Raw genomic sequence first — 15,379 nt, forward strand, 5'->3', positions numbered from 1 at the left:
TTTTTGGGGTTAAAATATATAATAATAACATTGTGGGGCAGTTGATTGTATAAATTATATTGCGAGAGGATATCCCTAGAATATCTTGTTAAGATTCTCATAAATAATGTATCTCAGTAAATCATTATTTAATATGATCCGAAAGTACTTGAAAAGTAATATTGAAAATTTATATTGAAATCAGCAAAATGTTCTTAATGATTTATTGTATTTTGTACATAAGTAAATATACATACATGTATATATCTATAGATATTTTATCAAACATTAATTCTTATGTCTTTTCATTTAGCATTGCAGCAAATAATATATATAGCAAAAGATAATATTGCGGGTCATAGAATTCATATATGAAGAGGATTGTGCGATGTATATAGTTTATCCCACAATGCTCTATATATATGAATGTTTTGACCCACAATTATATACAACATTTTTAATATTAACTCAAAAATTATATTATATATTATATAAGGACCATATATAACGCCTAAATTATGAATATGGCATAGCTATGCAATGTAGAAATGCGAGATCCCACAAACCAGCTTAGAGGGTCGATGCCCACAAACAACCTCATATACCTATATATATATATATATATATATATATATATATATATATATATATATATATATATAAAAATCAAGGAAAAACAGAATTTATAACTTTTCTTTCTTAAATGCTTCACTAGCATCCAAAATAGATATTGGTTCAAAACGGAGATAATTCGTTTTTGTATTTCATTTTTTTTTTTAGTAAGAGGGATTCAAAGATGCCAAAAGAAGATAGCGGGGTTATGATGTAAATATTGCATTCTCATTATTTTTGTGTATTTTATTTTATTTTAATATTTTTCTTGTTCTGTTTTTTCTTGTTGAAAAAGATTAGTGGTTTCCAAAATAGAAATCATCCAAGTTTTTGTGTAATAAGTTATTGTTTCCTGTCAGTGTGATGGATTCTGAAAGATCAAAACAAGATAGACGGGTCATAATGTAAAATGTTTTTATCACTATTTGTTGTTGCTGATGATGTTGTTATTTTTGTTGTTGAAAAAGAACTTTGAATTCAAAATGGAAATACATGTTATCCATGTTTTTCTGGAAAAAAATATATATTATTATATTTTTTCACTTACAGTGCGAGGGATTCCGAGTAGCAAACACAAGAAAGAGGGGTCATGATGTAAATATTTAGTTTTTTTTTGTTGTTGTTATTTATGTTGTTGAAAAGGATAAATGATTTCAAATTCGAAATAATCCATGTTTTTGTTGTGATATTTTTTTTCCTTTCAGTGCTAGGGATTTTGAGACAAAACAGGATAGAGGAGTCATGATTTAAATATTGTTTTTTTTTCATGATTTCTTGTTGCTATTGTTGTTTTTGTTGAAAAATAGCTTTGAATTCAACATGGACATAAATGTAATCCGTGTTTTTGTGGAAAAAAAAAATATATTTTTTTCCTTTCAGTGCGAGGGATTCCAAGGGGCAAATGAAAGAAAGAGTGGTCATGATGTTAATATACATCTTTATATTATTATTTATATTGTTGTTGAAAAAAGATAAAGAATTCAAATTGGAAAAAAATCCAAATTTTTGTTGTAATACTTTATATTTTTTTTTATTTCAGTGCGAGGCTTTCTGAGATGTCAAAACAGGGTAGAGGGGTCAAGATGTAAATATTTTTTATCGTTATTTGTTGTTGCTGATGATGTTGATGCCTAAAAGGAGTTTTGAATTCAAACGGAAAATACAGGTTACCCATTTTTTTGGTAAAAAATGTATATTGTTACATTTTTTTCCCTTTCAGTGCGAGGGATTCCGTGGGACCAAAACAAATAGAGAAGTCTTGATGTTAATAAAAGATTTTTATTTTACTTTTGTAAATCTATTTATTTCTTTTTTATTTATATATTTATTTTTTTGTGTGTTGTTGTCGTTGTTACAAAAAAAAATAAATAAATAACAAATATAACAATTCTTAATTTCCCCTTTGTATGTATTTCATCTGAAACTTTTTTTTATAAAAAAAATTCTATGTAACGAAATGCTATTATATTTTGTTTTCATTTCAGAGCTAGAAAAGTCAAAAAGACGCCCAATATGCAAGTCTTGGGTACGAAATGAAGTTAGTTGACATGGCGAGCGTTGGGGCTGCAATTCAAATTATGAATTGATGTTGACTGCCCCAATGCTATTTACTTGATATTTACAATAAATTCATATTTACAGAGCACTGTGTCGAGCAATGAATTTTGATGTGCTTTAATTACTGTTACCAAAAAATAAAGAAATATTTAAAATCAGTGTTTAATATCAAAAGATACATGTACAGGGGAATATTGTATGTATAAGTTATCAATAATATGAATACATCACACAAAATACCACATTTTACAACAATATGAAAATTACTTTGGATTATCTTCAATTAATTTTTTAATTTTCAAAAGATATATTATGACTTAGGCTTCTTCTGATGGAAAAAAAATACTCGGGTTTGAACTATCTTTATAATTAGATATATTCGATAAATATTTCTTTTCAAAGGGGACTTCACAGCAGATCTAAACTTCCCGTCAGGAACTTCTGTTCTCAATAAGGTTTTTGATCTATGTTTTCCATGTAAGGGACCGTTCAAGGTAGCTCAGTCGGTAGAGCGCTCGCTCCGTGATCGGGAGGTCGTGAGTTTGTATCTCGGCTGCGACTGACCTAGTCGTTAAAATGGGTAGCAACTGTTTCTTCGCCATGCACTCGGCACTTTGAAGTGAAAGTTTGGGGTCCTTCGGATGAGACCTTAAAAACCGAGGCAAGCGTTGGCACGATAAAGATCCCTTACTGCTCAATGGCCCTGAGTGCCGAGTAAAGGTCAAAATTTGAAGCCCTTTACCGGCATACGGTGACGTCTCCATATGAGTGAAAAATTCTCAAGAGGGACGTTAAACAATATACAATCAATCAATCCATGTAAGTATTGTTGTAGTAAAGTATTAAATCAATCTTATAATTTATTTTTATATATTATCTGTACTTGTATTGTGTAAGATAATATGTGAACGTTTCGGATTAAGCGGCTTTAAGACCAAGGAGTAAAAAAACTCAGAGTTGAAATTCACTTATTATAAGATATGTGCAGTTACCATGCGCTAAAGTACAGGTCGACTGATGCTTGTTTGCATACAGTACTCTTAAGACTCAGTTTTTTATTTTTCGATTAAGTAGCAGCTGCATTGAAAAGTAAAGGTATACTTTAGGTACCTGAAATCCAAACAGGTAATTGCAATTTTTTAATCATCAAAGAGATTGCAACAAGTTCCTCATCCATATCCGGATGTCCCGATAACGCAACCATTTTCATTACTTTTCGACTTGAGTTGGATCAATTAGTGGCTGAAAGCAATGTTATTAAAAGATGCACTTAACTGAAGGTCAAAGGGAAAGCGTTATGTTATTATTATATTTCCTTTGCAAGGTTCGATATAATCAGAGCGGAATTTATTTTCATCGTCAAGATTTGTAGATGACAACCAGGATTAAAACTTGTAAATCCACATCCGGCAAAAGGAAGATCACTCGAAAAAATCGGAGGTGGTATCAAGCATCTTCTTTTTATAATATATTTTTAGAGTTAAAATAGTTTATCAAAAAAATGGAACCTGTTTTTATTAATTGAGAAATATTCCTTATCTCAATGGATTTCTGATAACCAAGTCTCTGAGTAGACAACACAATAAAAGGCTACCATTTTTTGCAAGAGACATATCTTTAACGCAACAATATACATATGTATACCTACAAGCTATTTAAAGCTCGGTGCACATCAACATTACCGGTTAAGTACAATTGCCATTTAAAGATCACCTAAGAAATATTTGTTTTTTAATCATGTTTACCTGTGTTATTACACAACCCTTACATCTACTTCCTTGTTTTCAAAATGGTTGCCATATTCTGTGTGTGTTTTCTATTGCTGTTTGCTGCTGGATATTGTTACCGTATGTAAATTTGTTTCAGTTTAGATAGATTTGATAATACTACCTGTATTTATAAATATTTCAGACTCTTTAACTGATAGCTGTCAAAATGATTTACTTTTAAAAAGTTTAAAAAGGAACAAGTAGGTTTTCCATTGAAAGCTATCTATGTTTTTCTGAATGCAGATATCATTGCAATTTTTTTTAATATATTTTAGAAATAAACTTGAATACAAATGTATAACAATTCATAATACCTTATATTTTCCATTCGCAATAAAGTTGGAAGGGATATAGAGTAACGCAATTTTGTTTAGTTGTCAACGAGTGAGTTAGTGATCATGATAACGGGATCAATGTATTGCGAAATGATTCTCCCAAGAAATACATATATTGATATATAATAAATTAGAGGACATAAAATGAAAGTAATCTAAAAAAATAAAACATAAGTCATCTCTGGGCAATATTTAAAAAAAGATCACTATGTAATACATGTAATAGAAAGTCTAACAGAATGTGGAGGGTAAATATAAACTTTTCAGATATTAATTAACTTTTATTTAAGGACAGATGATACAAACAACTTTTATCTTTGGAGGAGATTTTTATCATGTCACAAGTTAAGAAAAGTGGATAATTCTTAGAGTTTTTTTTCTCCTAGGAATTGAAAAACGAAATAGACTTGGGTACAGTCCACTAATTGTTTTCCCATAGGCGACAATGTTAACGTTTCTTCTCATAGCGATGTCCCTAATGTTCGTTCAGAAGGGAGTGACCCCTCAAATCAAAGCACATCAACTTGTCTTTCCTTGGTTAAAATCTCGAGGTGGCATGTCAGATTCGTTTTCCGGCAAAATGCGTCTCTCTGCGGGAACCTCTAAAAATGAAAGTGAAAGTAGGGGGATTTCAGAATTCTCACTGGCGTTATAATACACAAAATGATTCGGCTGATCTTCTTGATAAATTACATTTTCAAAGCTTTTTTGGTAGGAAAGATACTCCTTATCAACAAGTGTGAGGCTCAGTTCAGTACACCTGCCCAATTTTTTTTATGCAAGTCTGCAATTTAAGGAACTTGTAATTTTTTCTGCACTACTTTCTTCTCCTACCGATTCTAAAAATAATTAGTGGGATGTACCCAATATGAAAAAGCATTTTTTTGATTTTACAATATTTCACACTGTTTGTCAATCTAGAGCATAAGTAGAGACATCATGCCAAGTTTCATGAAAATTCAACAATTAATTAAGATTTTACAGCATTTACAGTTCTATATGTAATATCCTTAAAAAATGCTCCAATCTAGCCAAAACTGCACCCAAGTTTTGAGTCAAATTTTAGCCTATTAACACATGTATACCATTCTTAATCACCTTCATATCTTTAAATACATATAGTCAAATCATAATCAAGCACTTCATTGGGTCAATTTCACTTATTTTAAAAAATTAAAGTATTTCCGCACAAAAATGACCACTTTTCACCCTCTAATTCATAGTTTCTCCAGAAATGACAAAAAAATGAAGTTCACAAATACCCCGAAAGTAGTAAAATAAAAAAGTACTGATTATTTCCTGTCCATTGATGCATCATTCATGAAATTTGGACTATGAATGAAAAAGTTATAAGCCTTTATAATCCTATATAGAATCATTTGTTTCAAAGCAATTTTTATACCAATGCAAATTTACTCATCTATGACGTCACAATGACATCATAATAATGGATAGCTCAATACATGTGTATCATTACTTTTCCCGTACTTTTCATTTAAGACAAAATCAGTGCTTATATACTATTATTTACATTAAAAAATAAAAATATGTGGTGTTGCAGATTAAATAAATAGTTCACTAAAGTTGTTTTGTTTCCATGGTAACCATTTTGTAATTTGTACGAAAATGAGACAAAATTTTGAATTTCCTGACAAATCGCATAATCAAATATTCATGAAATTTCAATTCTTATATCCGTGTAATCTTAATAATGCATAATTTACACAACAAAGATGTAGATCTAATTAATTTGAAATCTTAAATAAAAAAAGAAAATCTATATGAGCTGCAAAATGTATATAGCAGTGCATGTACAGATTAGTTATAGCTAAATACTTTCACATTCTGATCACCTATTTAATATGTAAATTTCCTCACCCCCACCCCATCCCCCTACTTCAATGATTTTTTTTTTCTAAAAACTTAAACTTACATATTTTGCCGACTGTCACATTTTGCTGGTTCTTTTTCAAGATGTATTCAAATGGGTGTGCATTTGCTGGCCAATAGTTTTAAACACCATCTGCATGGACCTCATGTTTTTCCTGTACCAATCACCACGAACCTAAAAAAAAAATCAATACAATAAATGGTACAATATCACATTTGCAGACAGACAGACACACAGACATTCAACACGTACAATTTTACCATATTCCTTTTATGCTCATTACTTGAAATCAATTAATTTAAAAAATGATTAATTTGCTCCCACCTGAAATCACACTGTTTACATTAGTAATTAAGTTAATTCAGCAGAATTGGTAAAAATCATGTTTTACTGACAATAATTGAACATTCAACAAATACATGTAATGCAATTGCTAAAAAATATGAGAAAAATCAGTTGATGTGCATGTTCACACACATCGTTTAACTCCCAGACAACTGTATACCCAGCTTGACCGCGCAACTGATCTGAAATGATGTATGTCAAGTATGCATATGTGACGTGCCGATCATCGACATGGTCCAAAAACATTAAAATTGTTATTTACAAATATTGTACTAAGGTATACCTCTTACCTCCTGTATAAAATACAAATGCCCATCACCTATATACTGCTTAACACTGCCTGAACAGTTTTGATAACTTTCTGCTAAGTCTACTTTCACTTCGACCTTGACCCCGATTGAATACCGATCCCGAACTCATTTGTGAATTTTTGTGTATTGAAAATAAACCACAGTGCACAGTGGAGCATGTACTTCTACATAATTGCTTCTTAATCAAATTATACATTTACGATTCTGAATAAATAAATTATATAAACCGATACATTTAATCTACATGATACATGTGTAAACAATGGGTGATACATGTTGACTGTTCCGGGGGGGGGGGGGGGATAGACACTTTATTTATGAATCAATTTGTTTAAAAATGTGTATCAACAATATAATAATTGTTTTTTTCATAAATTTGAACAATTGAAAATAATAGAAAACAACAACTCTGAAATAAATTCAAGATTTATGACATCTATCACTTACTTATAGGCTTCCTAATATGGGTACAGTCCACTAATTGTTTTCCCATAGGCGACAATGTTAACGTTTCTTCTCATAGCGATGTCCCTAATTTTCGTTCGGTAGAGAGTGACCCCTCAAATCAAAGCACATCAACTTGTCTTTCCTTGGTTAAAATCTCGAGGTGGCATGTCAGATTCGTTTTCCGGCAAAATGCGTCTCTCTGCGGGAACCTCTAAAAATGAAAGTGAAAGTAGGGGGATTTCAGAATTCTCACTGGCGTTATAATACACAAAATGATTCGGCTGATCTTCTTGATAAATTACATTTTCAAAGCTTTTTTGGTAGGAAAGATACTCCTTATCAACAAGTGTGAGGCTCAGTTCAGTACACCTGCCCAATTTTTTTTATGCAAGTCTGCAATTTAAGGAACTTGTAATTTTTTCTGCACTACTTTCTTCTCCTACCGATTCTAAAAATAATTAGTGGGATGTACCCACTGGAAAATATAATATTTCAATCAAATTATAAAAATGGATAAAACACACTCATTAAAGGTTTACAGATGAAAATGAATTTCAAAATATGTAGCTTGGTGCTAAATATGAAATATAAACTTTTGAAAAATATGCCGAGCCAGGTGAATTTTATGAGGAAAAGCAAAATTGTTAAAAATCAGTCCAAATGATATGGGGTGATTTATACTATTTTGCTTTTCCTGATAAAATTCACCTGGCTTGGTATATGTTTTCAAATGTTTATAATACATTCTAAGAATCAAGCTAACATATTCTGCAATTTGTTTTCAGTTGTAAACCTTTACTGAGTGTGATTTGTCTAAATTTGTTTTTTTTTATTGAAATATTAGTAATACTTTACAAGTCTATTTCATTTTCGAGTCCTTAGGAGAGAAAAATCTAAGAATTATCCACTTTTTTCTAAACTTGTGCCATGATACGTAGTCTACTCCAAACAAAAAAAAATGTTTGTGTCATCTGTCCTTTATCAGTATTAAAAATCCTTTTTTTTAAATTTAATTATTCAATAAAAACCTTTATTAAAAGATAAAGAAAATGTTTAGAACACATTTATCGGAATATGTTGGGACCCGTTGTTTAAATCAGCAGCGCTTTCCTCTCTCTCTTCCCCTCAAGTCTACTGTTACGAAGTACATTGAAGTTAAAAACAATAATGTTAAGTCTTTTTTATGTTTTAAATAGCTGTATTCTAGAACAATTTTTGACTTCCAGTATGCTAACATTATCATCATATTTTTAATCTTGCTACTTGAGCATGGATTGTTCGTCATTTATTTGGATGATAAGATACCTCCTTTTTAACTTTTTGACTAAATGATATGCAAAAAGGGGATGTGTAAGCGGTCGTAAAGCGTGTGAAAAGCGCAAATGACAAAAAAAAAAAAAAAAAAAAAAACAGAGCTTGTCAATCATGCTCTACATAATTGGTTTAATAAGTATTACTTCGCGATACCTCTTACACTCTATAATTAGCAGCCACGTGTTATATATACTAGTAGTAGTATGTGTCTTTTATTAAACAAGCAGAGATCAAATCTGTTTGAAGAAGGATATGGAGACAACGAACAGTATTCAATCTCAAAGTCCATAAAACAATATAAAATAAGAGCAGAGCAAACACGGTCCCCCGAAAATCATAGGTGGGATCAGGTGCCATGGAGGAGTCGGCATCCCCTGCTGACCGGTCAACGCCGTGTGCTCCTTGTCATGATCGGGAAAAAGCGGAAAAATCCATCGTCAATTCAGTGTATAAATAATGGACCAACAATTGGTATGAAAAACGTCAGTCAGCGTTTGGCTCAAAGATAAATTGTATTTGCTGACAAGATCATTGTATCGACCATAGTACTTACGAAATGATTACTTTTAGCGAGACTGTTGATATTCTTGTTTCATCAACTTGCTTCTCAAGGATTATCCTCGTTTAGGAGATGTTCATATATAGAGCATGCTCTTGCGTATTGAATCAACTGAGAAATACAAACTCCGTATGCAGGTGATGAAGGTATATTGTTGCATAAGTATGGGAAGTTGACAATAGAAAAGTTCAAGTCATCACGTTTATCATATAGCTTGCTTGTTAGATTACCATCAGTGTCTTTTTCAAGTAAAGTAACCAAGTATGAAACAGAGGTGTCGGACTCTGTGGTATCTCTTATCTCAAGCTCACCAGGATATATCGTTTCGACGTAGGAATGAAAATTACCATTATTAAATGACAATACGTCATCGATATATCTAAATGTCGAGGCCTCAGCAAGTGTTTTCTTCTTTTCACGCATAATTTCTTGTATAAATTCTGCTTCATATGATTATTAAAAAGTCTGCTAATAACGGAGCGCAATTTGTACCCATGGGAATTCCAATAGATTGTTAGAATACCTGGTCTCTAAAAACCACAGAGCAATTGTCAATCAGAAACTCAAGTATCTCCTTGATGTCAACTTCAGAGTACTTATGTGTGCAATCAGAATCTGTTTTAACAAAATAATTTTGTAAATGACCAATGAAGAGGTAAGTAAATTTACGAGTTCCATTTTAATTGAAGAAGCAGCTGCTGTCAATGATATCACAAAGCCAGGATTTTAATTATTGAGGGGAATTGTTGTGTATAAAATTGAAAAATCGTAAGTTTTTAAGCTGTTGAAGTTAGTTCTAGCTCCCGTCATAAGGACATAGGTCAATACGTGACCTAATCACACGGCTCAATAATATCTACCAGTACAAAAATTTCAAATGACTTGCTCTGTTTGCTTTACATGTGCAGAAATGAATAAAATACGCAAGTAGGATAATAAATATATTTTACAATGTGAACAGGTATTTAATACAGTTTTTAACCGAACAAATAAACTTGTATTCATAGAGATTATAGGGCAATTGTCTCCATTCATCGGATCCATTCGTCCCTTCCCCGGAGACCGAAATTCCTCCAACTTTTTACCATCAATTTTCGGATGTGCTTGTTGTGCCTTATGAGCGTTTATTTTCAATTTGCACGAATTTGAATATTCCTATACAACTATTAGTGATCACATGTAGCCTTTCATAAAAGATTCCCTTCGAAATAGAATCATTTACCTGGTGAATTCGAAGCATGAAATCCTTTGAAGCCGATTTACACCGTGCGTATTTTTGTATCTCTTAGGTATTAGGCCACACCAATTTAATTTCATGTTCGTTGGACATTTGATTAAAAAAAATTACAAGCGGGCAAATGGTTAAATAATAACATTATTATTTTTTTCTGGCCAATTTTTTAAAGCGGTGCGTGAAAAAATTTGAGCGGACAATGTATATTTTTTTCTGATTTACAGAGTAAGCAGATTAAAAATACAATAAATGCAGCAGAAATGAAACAGAAAATAGCACAGAATTCCTATGATGCGGGAAATTTAAATTAATATTATTTGTATCGTTTTGTTTAAATACGAGCGCGGGTCCGACGAACAATTTTTTTTAATGGTGTGGCCTTATACATGTATATATAAAATATTCATATTTGTCATTCTCTTCTGATTTCTACATTGCTTTCAAAATGCTTTTAAATATAAGTACAATAAAAATTTCGATATATGCCATCAAAAGACTGCCCATTAGGGTTATTAATGAATTTCTTTTAGGGTCAGTTCAAATTTAGACATTCATACATATTTAGCCATTCCAGATTTTTATTTTGGGCACCAGTAGCTACTGGAGGTCTTAGCTGTCTTGCAATATTGTTTCTAAATTAGGACAGTAGGAGAATATATCATCGGTTCAATACCAAAGACAGACATGGTATCGTTTTTGAAATTGCACTCTGAAAGAAATACATAGTGATTTTAACTAGTGTGCCTCGTAAAGCGTTTCTCGTGATTAGTAATCTTTCTGTTTACTGGAGCCCTAAGATAGTGAGAAGTGGAACGGGGGTTGTATAGATACTTAAATACCTAGTGAAAGTTACTTATCAATTCTAGATTTACTAATCTTATCTAGTAAATCTAATTAATACCTAATAAAACTACTTTTAAGGTAGTGATTGTATGGACAGTAAATTTACTAGTCTTCTTTGTACTTCAACTAGTTTTTTTTTCAGTGCATGGTGTGGGAAGGCATTTAAAAAACTGCAAAAAAGTGGGGAAATTTCTCCAAACTCGGGGGTGGGGGTGGGGTAAACATCAGGTTATGTTGAGAAAAAAGTTGGATGAGGGATGTCATCATCCCTACCCCACCCAAACCTGATGCTACAAGCCTGATTGTCATGGTTTTACTTTTTAAAATTATGTGAGCTGTCGTAGTGACTCTCTTTCATAAATTAGAATTATTGTGAGCAAGCTCATAAAATGATACCGACCCTCCTGCTATTGCATTAAATGTTTTTTTATTAAAATAAAGGACCAAATATTAATTTGAAACCTTTTGATATTTTGCTAGTGCAGATATATATACCAAAAATGACTATGACAAATACTTAAGTCATAAGTAGTAAAACCGTTGTGTTGAGCACAAACTCATATAGTACACTTTTACTGCAGTGACCTTGAAAAAGCTATGTCCTTGAGTCAAGGTCAAACATATTCCAATGAACTTTGGTCAAGGTCATGACAAATCTACAGCTCAAAAATAATCCTCGAGATAAAAATTCAAGTCCTTTCATTAGAATGTTACAGAATGGGCAAAGATTGCACTTTTCCTCTACCAATGACCTTTGAACTTGTTCAAATGACCTTGAGTCAAGTTTTTGACGCATCTCTCCATCACAAGCAATCTTAATATCAAGTATGAAATTTCAGTGGCACTTCATTGAAATGTTATGGACAAGTCAAAATTTTACTTACATATGGATCGGTGAACAAGGTGATTCCTACCCCCCCCCCCTTTTCCAAGTTTCGTTTGTGAGAAATATAAAATTCCTTTCGAAATTGAAAGTGCATTTATTCATCAACAATAGTAAAATTATGAGTATGCATTGATCAGAACCAATATGACCAATATAATGGACACTGTACATGTATTCAAATTACCCTCACCCCTTCAAAAAAGCTTATAAATACCAGATTATCACACATTTTAACCATTTGTAACTTTTTTCTACTAAAGTTGCCTGCAAATTTTGATATGACATATAGATAACCCGTAGCAAGATCACGCCATTCATTTTTCCAGCAGTGGTTGTAGATTTTGTGTATATAGTGATAAACATATGTAACTTTTTTTAAAATTAATAAGCATTGACGCCATGTTCTTTTCCCGTTGTCATGACAACAATATCACCACAGAAATTTTGCTTTTCTTGTTTTGGGAGAATAAAGTAATTCCTTCTTTTAACAAAAAAAGTAACCAAAATACCTTATCTTATCATGTTCAGAAAACATATTCATAGAAAAATGTTTAAAAATCATTGATTTTCATAAGGATTTATGAACCTGTTGCTAAGGAAATGAATTTCCTTGGATACCAGTCCCTTCATACGTTCAAAAAAAAATTGTAATTGTGTTTTAGCATTAGGTAGGACAAAATCTTTTATATACCAAAAGCTTTTGAAAAAATAAAATTTTGACTTTCCATTCAATGCTCGATGCTTGCTGATTTTGACTCTTAAATATTACGAACGGTTCGTGCAATACTGTAGAATCTTTTATATGCAAGTTAATCATTCGCGAAATTAGTTACTCTTATCTATTTTTATGGTGCTAAATCAATAATAAATCGTTGGACCAGAACGTTCAATTATTCCTGAGGTTTGACGTGAAAGCGCCATTTTGCCATAATAAGCACTCGCGAAAAATAAGGAATTTACGGTAATGTATAGTCGAAAAAAAATATTTAACTCTCTGTTTCAAATGTACGAGGGCCGTTCAAAAATTACGCGGACTGTGCTATTATATACTCTTACGGACGTCATATAGTTATGAATCTTCACAGAAATATGTATCGTAAAGATTCCAATAAATTTTGGCCCAAATTTCTGTATTTTAAAGAAATTCTACTAAAATTATCGGTATATTGAAATCGCTGATGGAGAGGTACGGAGCACGACAAAAAAATTGAAGCAAAAGCATGCGGAATCCAAAATTTAACTCATTCATTTTCTATAATTCGCGATATTTTTCGACAATTTCCTCAGATGTGTCTTTAAATTGTTCTATTATTATGCATTTAGATTTCTGACGTGATATTTGAAGTACTAACAGAAATTTTCTTTGATGCGATTCCCGTGAAAACGACTGTGAAAATGACTCTCCTGAATTGACGGCGCAACACACTTTTGTTAAATTATGTGTAATGCACGCGATATCGCCAACATAGATCCAAAATATGCATAAGAAAACATGTACTAAACTAGGGTATTCGTGACATTCGTCCACAAATAGAAAATTGAAATTCTAGACCGTTAGACCTCTGTAAAAAGGCTAGACGGGAGGACGGGAAGAAGATTATCAACGAAAACTTTATCCGGACTGTAGAGAACGTGATTGAGAGTCACCAATATCACACTATATCTCATAAATACCTGCAGTTTTGTGTTTCTAAAGCAAAAAAGAATATTATTTACTTGTTTAATAGATTTTAAGCTTGACAAGAAATGGTGTTTGGATGTTGAGTAGATAAGGCAACTCAAACTGTACAGGTATCTTTGGGAAAATGTTGAGAAAATGAAAGCTCATCACATATTTTTTTTTTATAATGCCCGTGACGTCGAAGATTTTGCTGCTCCGTGACTTAATGATATGTCCTGAAAAATCACTTAAAATTGATACTAATTTACAACATTTTGATATGAAATTTTGAAGACCATATAAGTAAAGATTCTTTTTTATTATGTGTGTCATTTTGCTCGATTATGTCGTCAAATATTTTTTCTGTGCAACAAGTCCGCGTAATTTTTGAACGGCCCTCGTACATAAAAGAAAAAAAAATGCAAGTTAAAGAAATTCAAGGAGAATAGAAGTGCGCCGGTTCATGATCAAATCAAGGATTTGATCATGTGCCTTGATTTGATCACGTGATTGACCTACTTTTGTTTATACAAATCACCCAAATAAAAACAAATAAGGGAACCGCAAAGCGAAGCATCCTTGCAAGAAGCATGCACCCGACATTAATTCCAAAGAAAATCACATCACTTCCGTCACAAATTAACGATCACACACACCAAATCTGATACTTTTCCCCTCTTAACTCAATTGCGAGGGGATAAAAGTCCATCTCCGGACTTCATGTAATTTGATTTCTTCCAATGAATGTGTACTTGTACCTCTAAAGCCTATTACATGTACATTGAAAATCATACATTTTTTTGGATTTTTTTTAAAATAATGATGTTCTTTCAGAAAATTTAAGCAGAATAACTGGAATCATTGCCTCCCAAAGCTCAGAATTTATTGATGCATCGTTGGCTGTGGATAACAACTACAGACAGAATTATCCAGAATGTGCGCATACCGGAAAAAAAGCGAATTTTGCCTGGTTTCAATTGGATCTCAAAAACCGTTACAGTCTCAAATCTGTCAAAATATTCTTTAGAAATGAAGGTGAACCATAATTACACATTTGATTATGCTTGAGAATCAAATTGATATTTGAGAATATTTAAAGATTTTACATGATTTCTTTTTATTTTAATATTTTAAAGGTTTCAAAAAATACCTCTATTTTTGTATTTTTTCCCTTTCTGTCACCCCTTCCTTTTTCTTTTTCCTTTCCTCTCTCCCACTCACATATAAAAAGTCATACCATGAATGGAAATATAGGATAATGTTTTTCATTCGAAGTCAAAGAAAAAAAATCCTATTTATCATTTGATTATAACTCTACAAAGAATACAATGTGTGTTTCAGCTACCTGGCCTCCATACCGGATCCGACAGTTTTACTTAGATGTATCAAATTCATCAGCAGACACCTCAACACAGAGAGTGCGATGTTACACAGACAATACTACAGCCCCAGCCACGCCCGCTCCTGTGCTTGACATCCCATGTAAACAGACGGCAAGATACGTCATCGTCGAGACAACATACCATGCACCAGAAGATACAGATTCTACAGGACCTGTCTTGGAAATATGTGAAATTGAAGTGATTGGTAATCATTAAGTTTCTTGAAGGGTATTCGGAATAGATTTGTGTGCCTGT

General features: G+C 32.1%; 1 protein-coding gene and 1 long non-coding RNA gene across 3 annotated transcripts; one reads left to right on the plus strand and one right to left on the minus strand.

Annotated features, from left to right (window-relative positions):
• Window positions 1–3,905: 3,905 nt before the first annotated feature.
• LOC134278996 (uncharacterized) lies at window positions 3,906–15,340 on the plus strand. Its single transcript, XM_062761310.1, has 3 exons — window positions 3,906–3,995; window positions 14,577–14,777; window positions 15,084–15,340. The coding sequence occupies exons 1-3, from the start codon at window positions 3,938–3,940 to the stop codon at window positions 15,338–15,340; spliced, it is 516 nt and encodes a 171-aa protein (XP_062617294.1). The 5' UTR covers window positions 3,906–3,937.
• LOC134278987 (uncharacterized) lies at window positions 4,714–7,448 on the minus strand. 2 transcript variants are annotated; one of them, XR_009994555.1, is made up of 3 exons: window positions 7,247–7,448; window positions 6,186–6,317; window positions 4,714–4,854 (listed from the first exon to the last, which is right to left on the minus strand). It is a non-coding gene; the product is annotated as an uncharacterized LOC134278987 (long non-coding RNA). The 2 variants fall into 2 exon arrangements; XR_009994556.1 differs by lacking the exon at window positions 7,247–7,448 and adding an exon at window positions 6,779–6,824.
• Window positions 15,341–15,379: the final 39 nt, after the last annotated feature.

Source organism: Saccostrea cucullata, unplaced genomic scaffold, assembly GCF_032062105.1.
Source record: "Saccostrea cucullata isolate Sc308-1 unplaced genomic scaffold, CSIRO_AGI_Scuc_v1 ctg14653, whole genome shotgun sequence".
Lineage (NCBI taxonomy): Eukaryota > Metazoa > Mollusca > Bivalvia > Ostreida > Ostreidae > Saccostrea > Saccostrea cuccullata.

What these genes read in the sequence shown, in the direction of transcription:
- LOC134278996 (XM_062761310.1), top strand. Translation starts at nt 3,938, where the DNA reads ATGGTTGCCATATTCTGTGTGTGTTTTCTATTGCTGTTTGCTGCTGGA. An exon ending in TGCTGCTGGATATTGTTACC is followed by an intron (nt 3,996 to 14,576) that starts GTATGTAAATTT and finishes ATGTTCTTTCAG; the next exon opens with AAAATTTAAGCAGAATAACT. An exon ending in AATATTCTTTAGAAATGAAG is followed by an intron (nt 14,778 to 15,083) that starts GTGAACCATAAT and finishes TGTGTGTTTCAG; the next exon opens with CTACCTGGCCTCCATACCGG.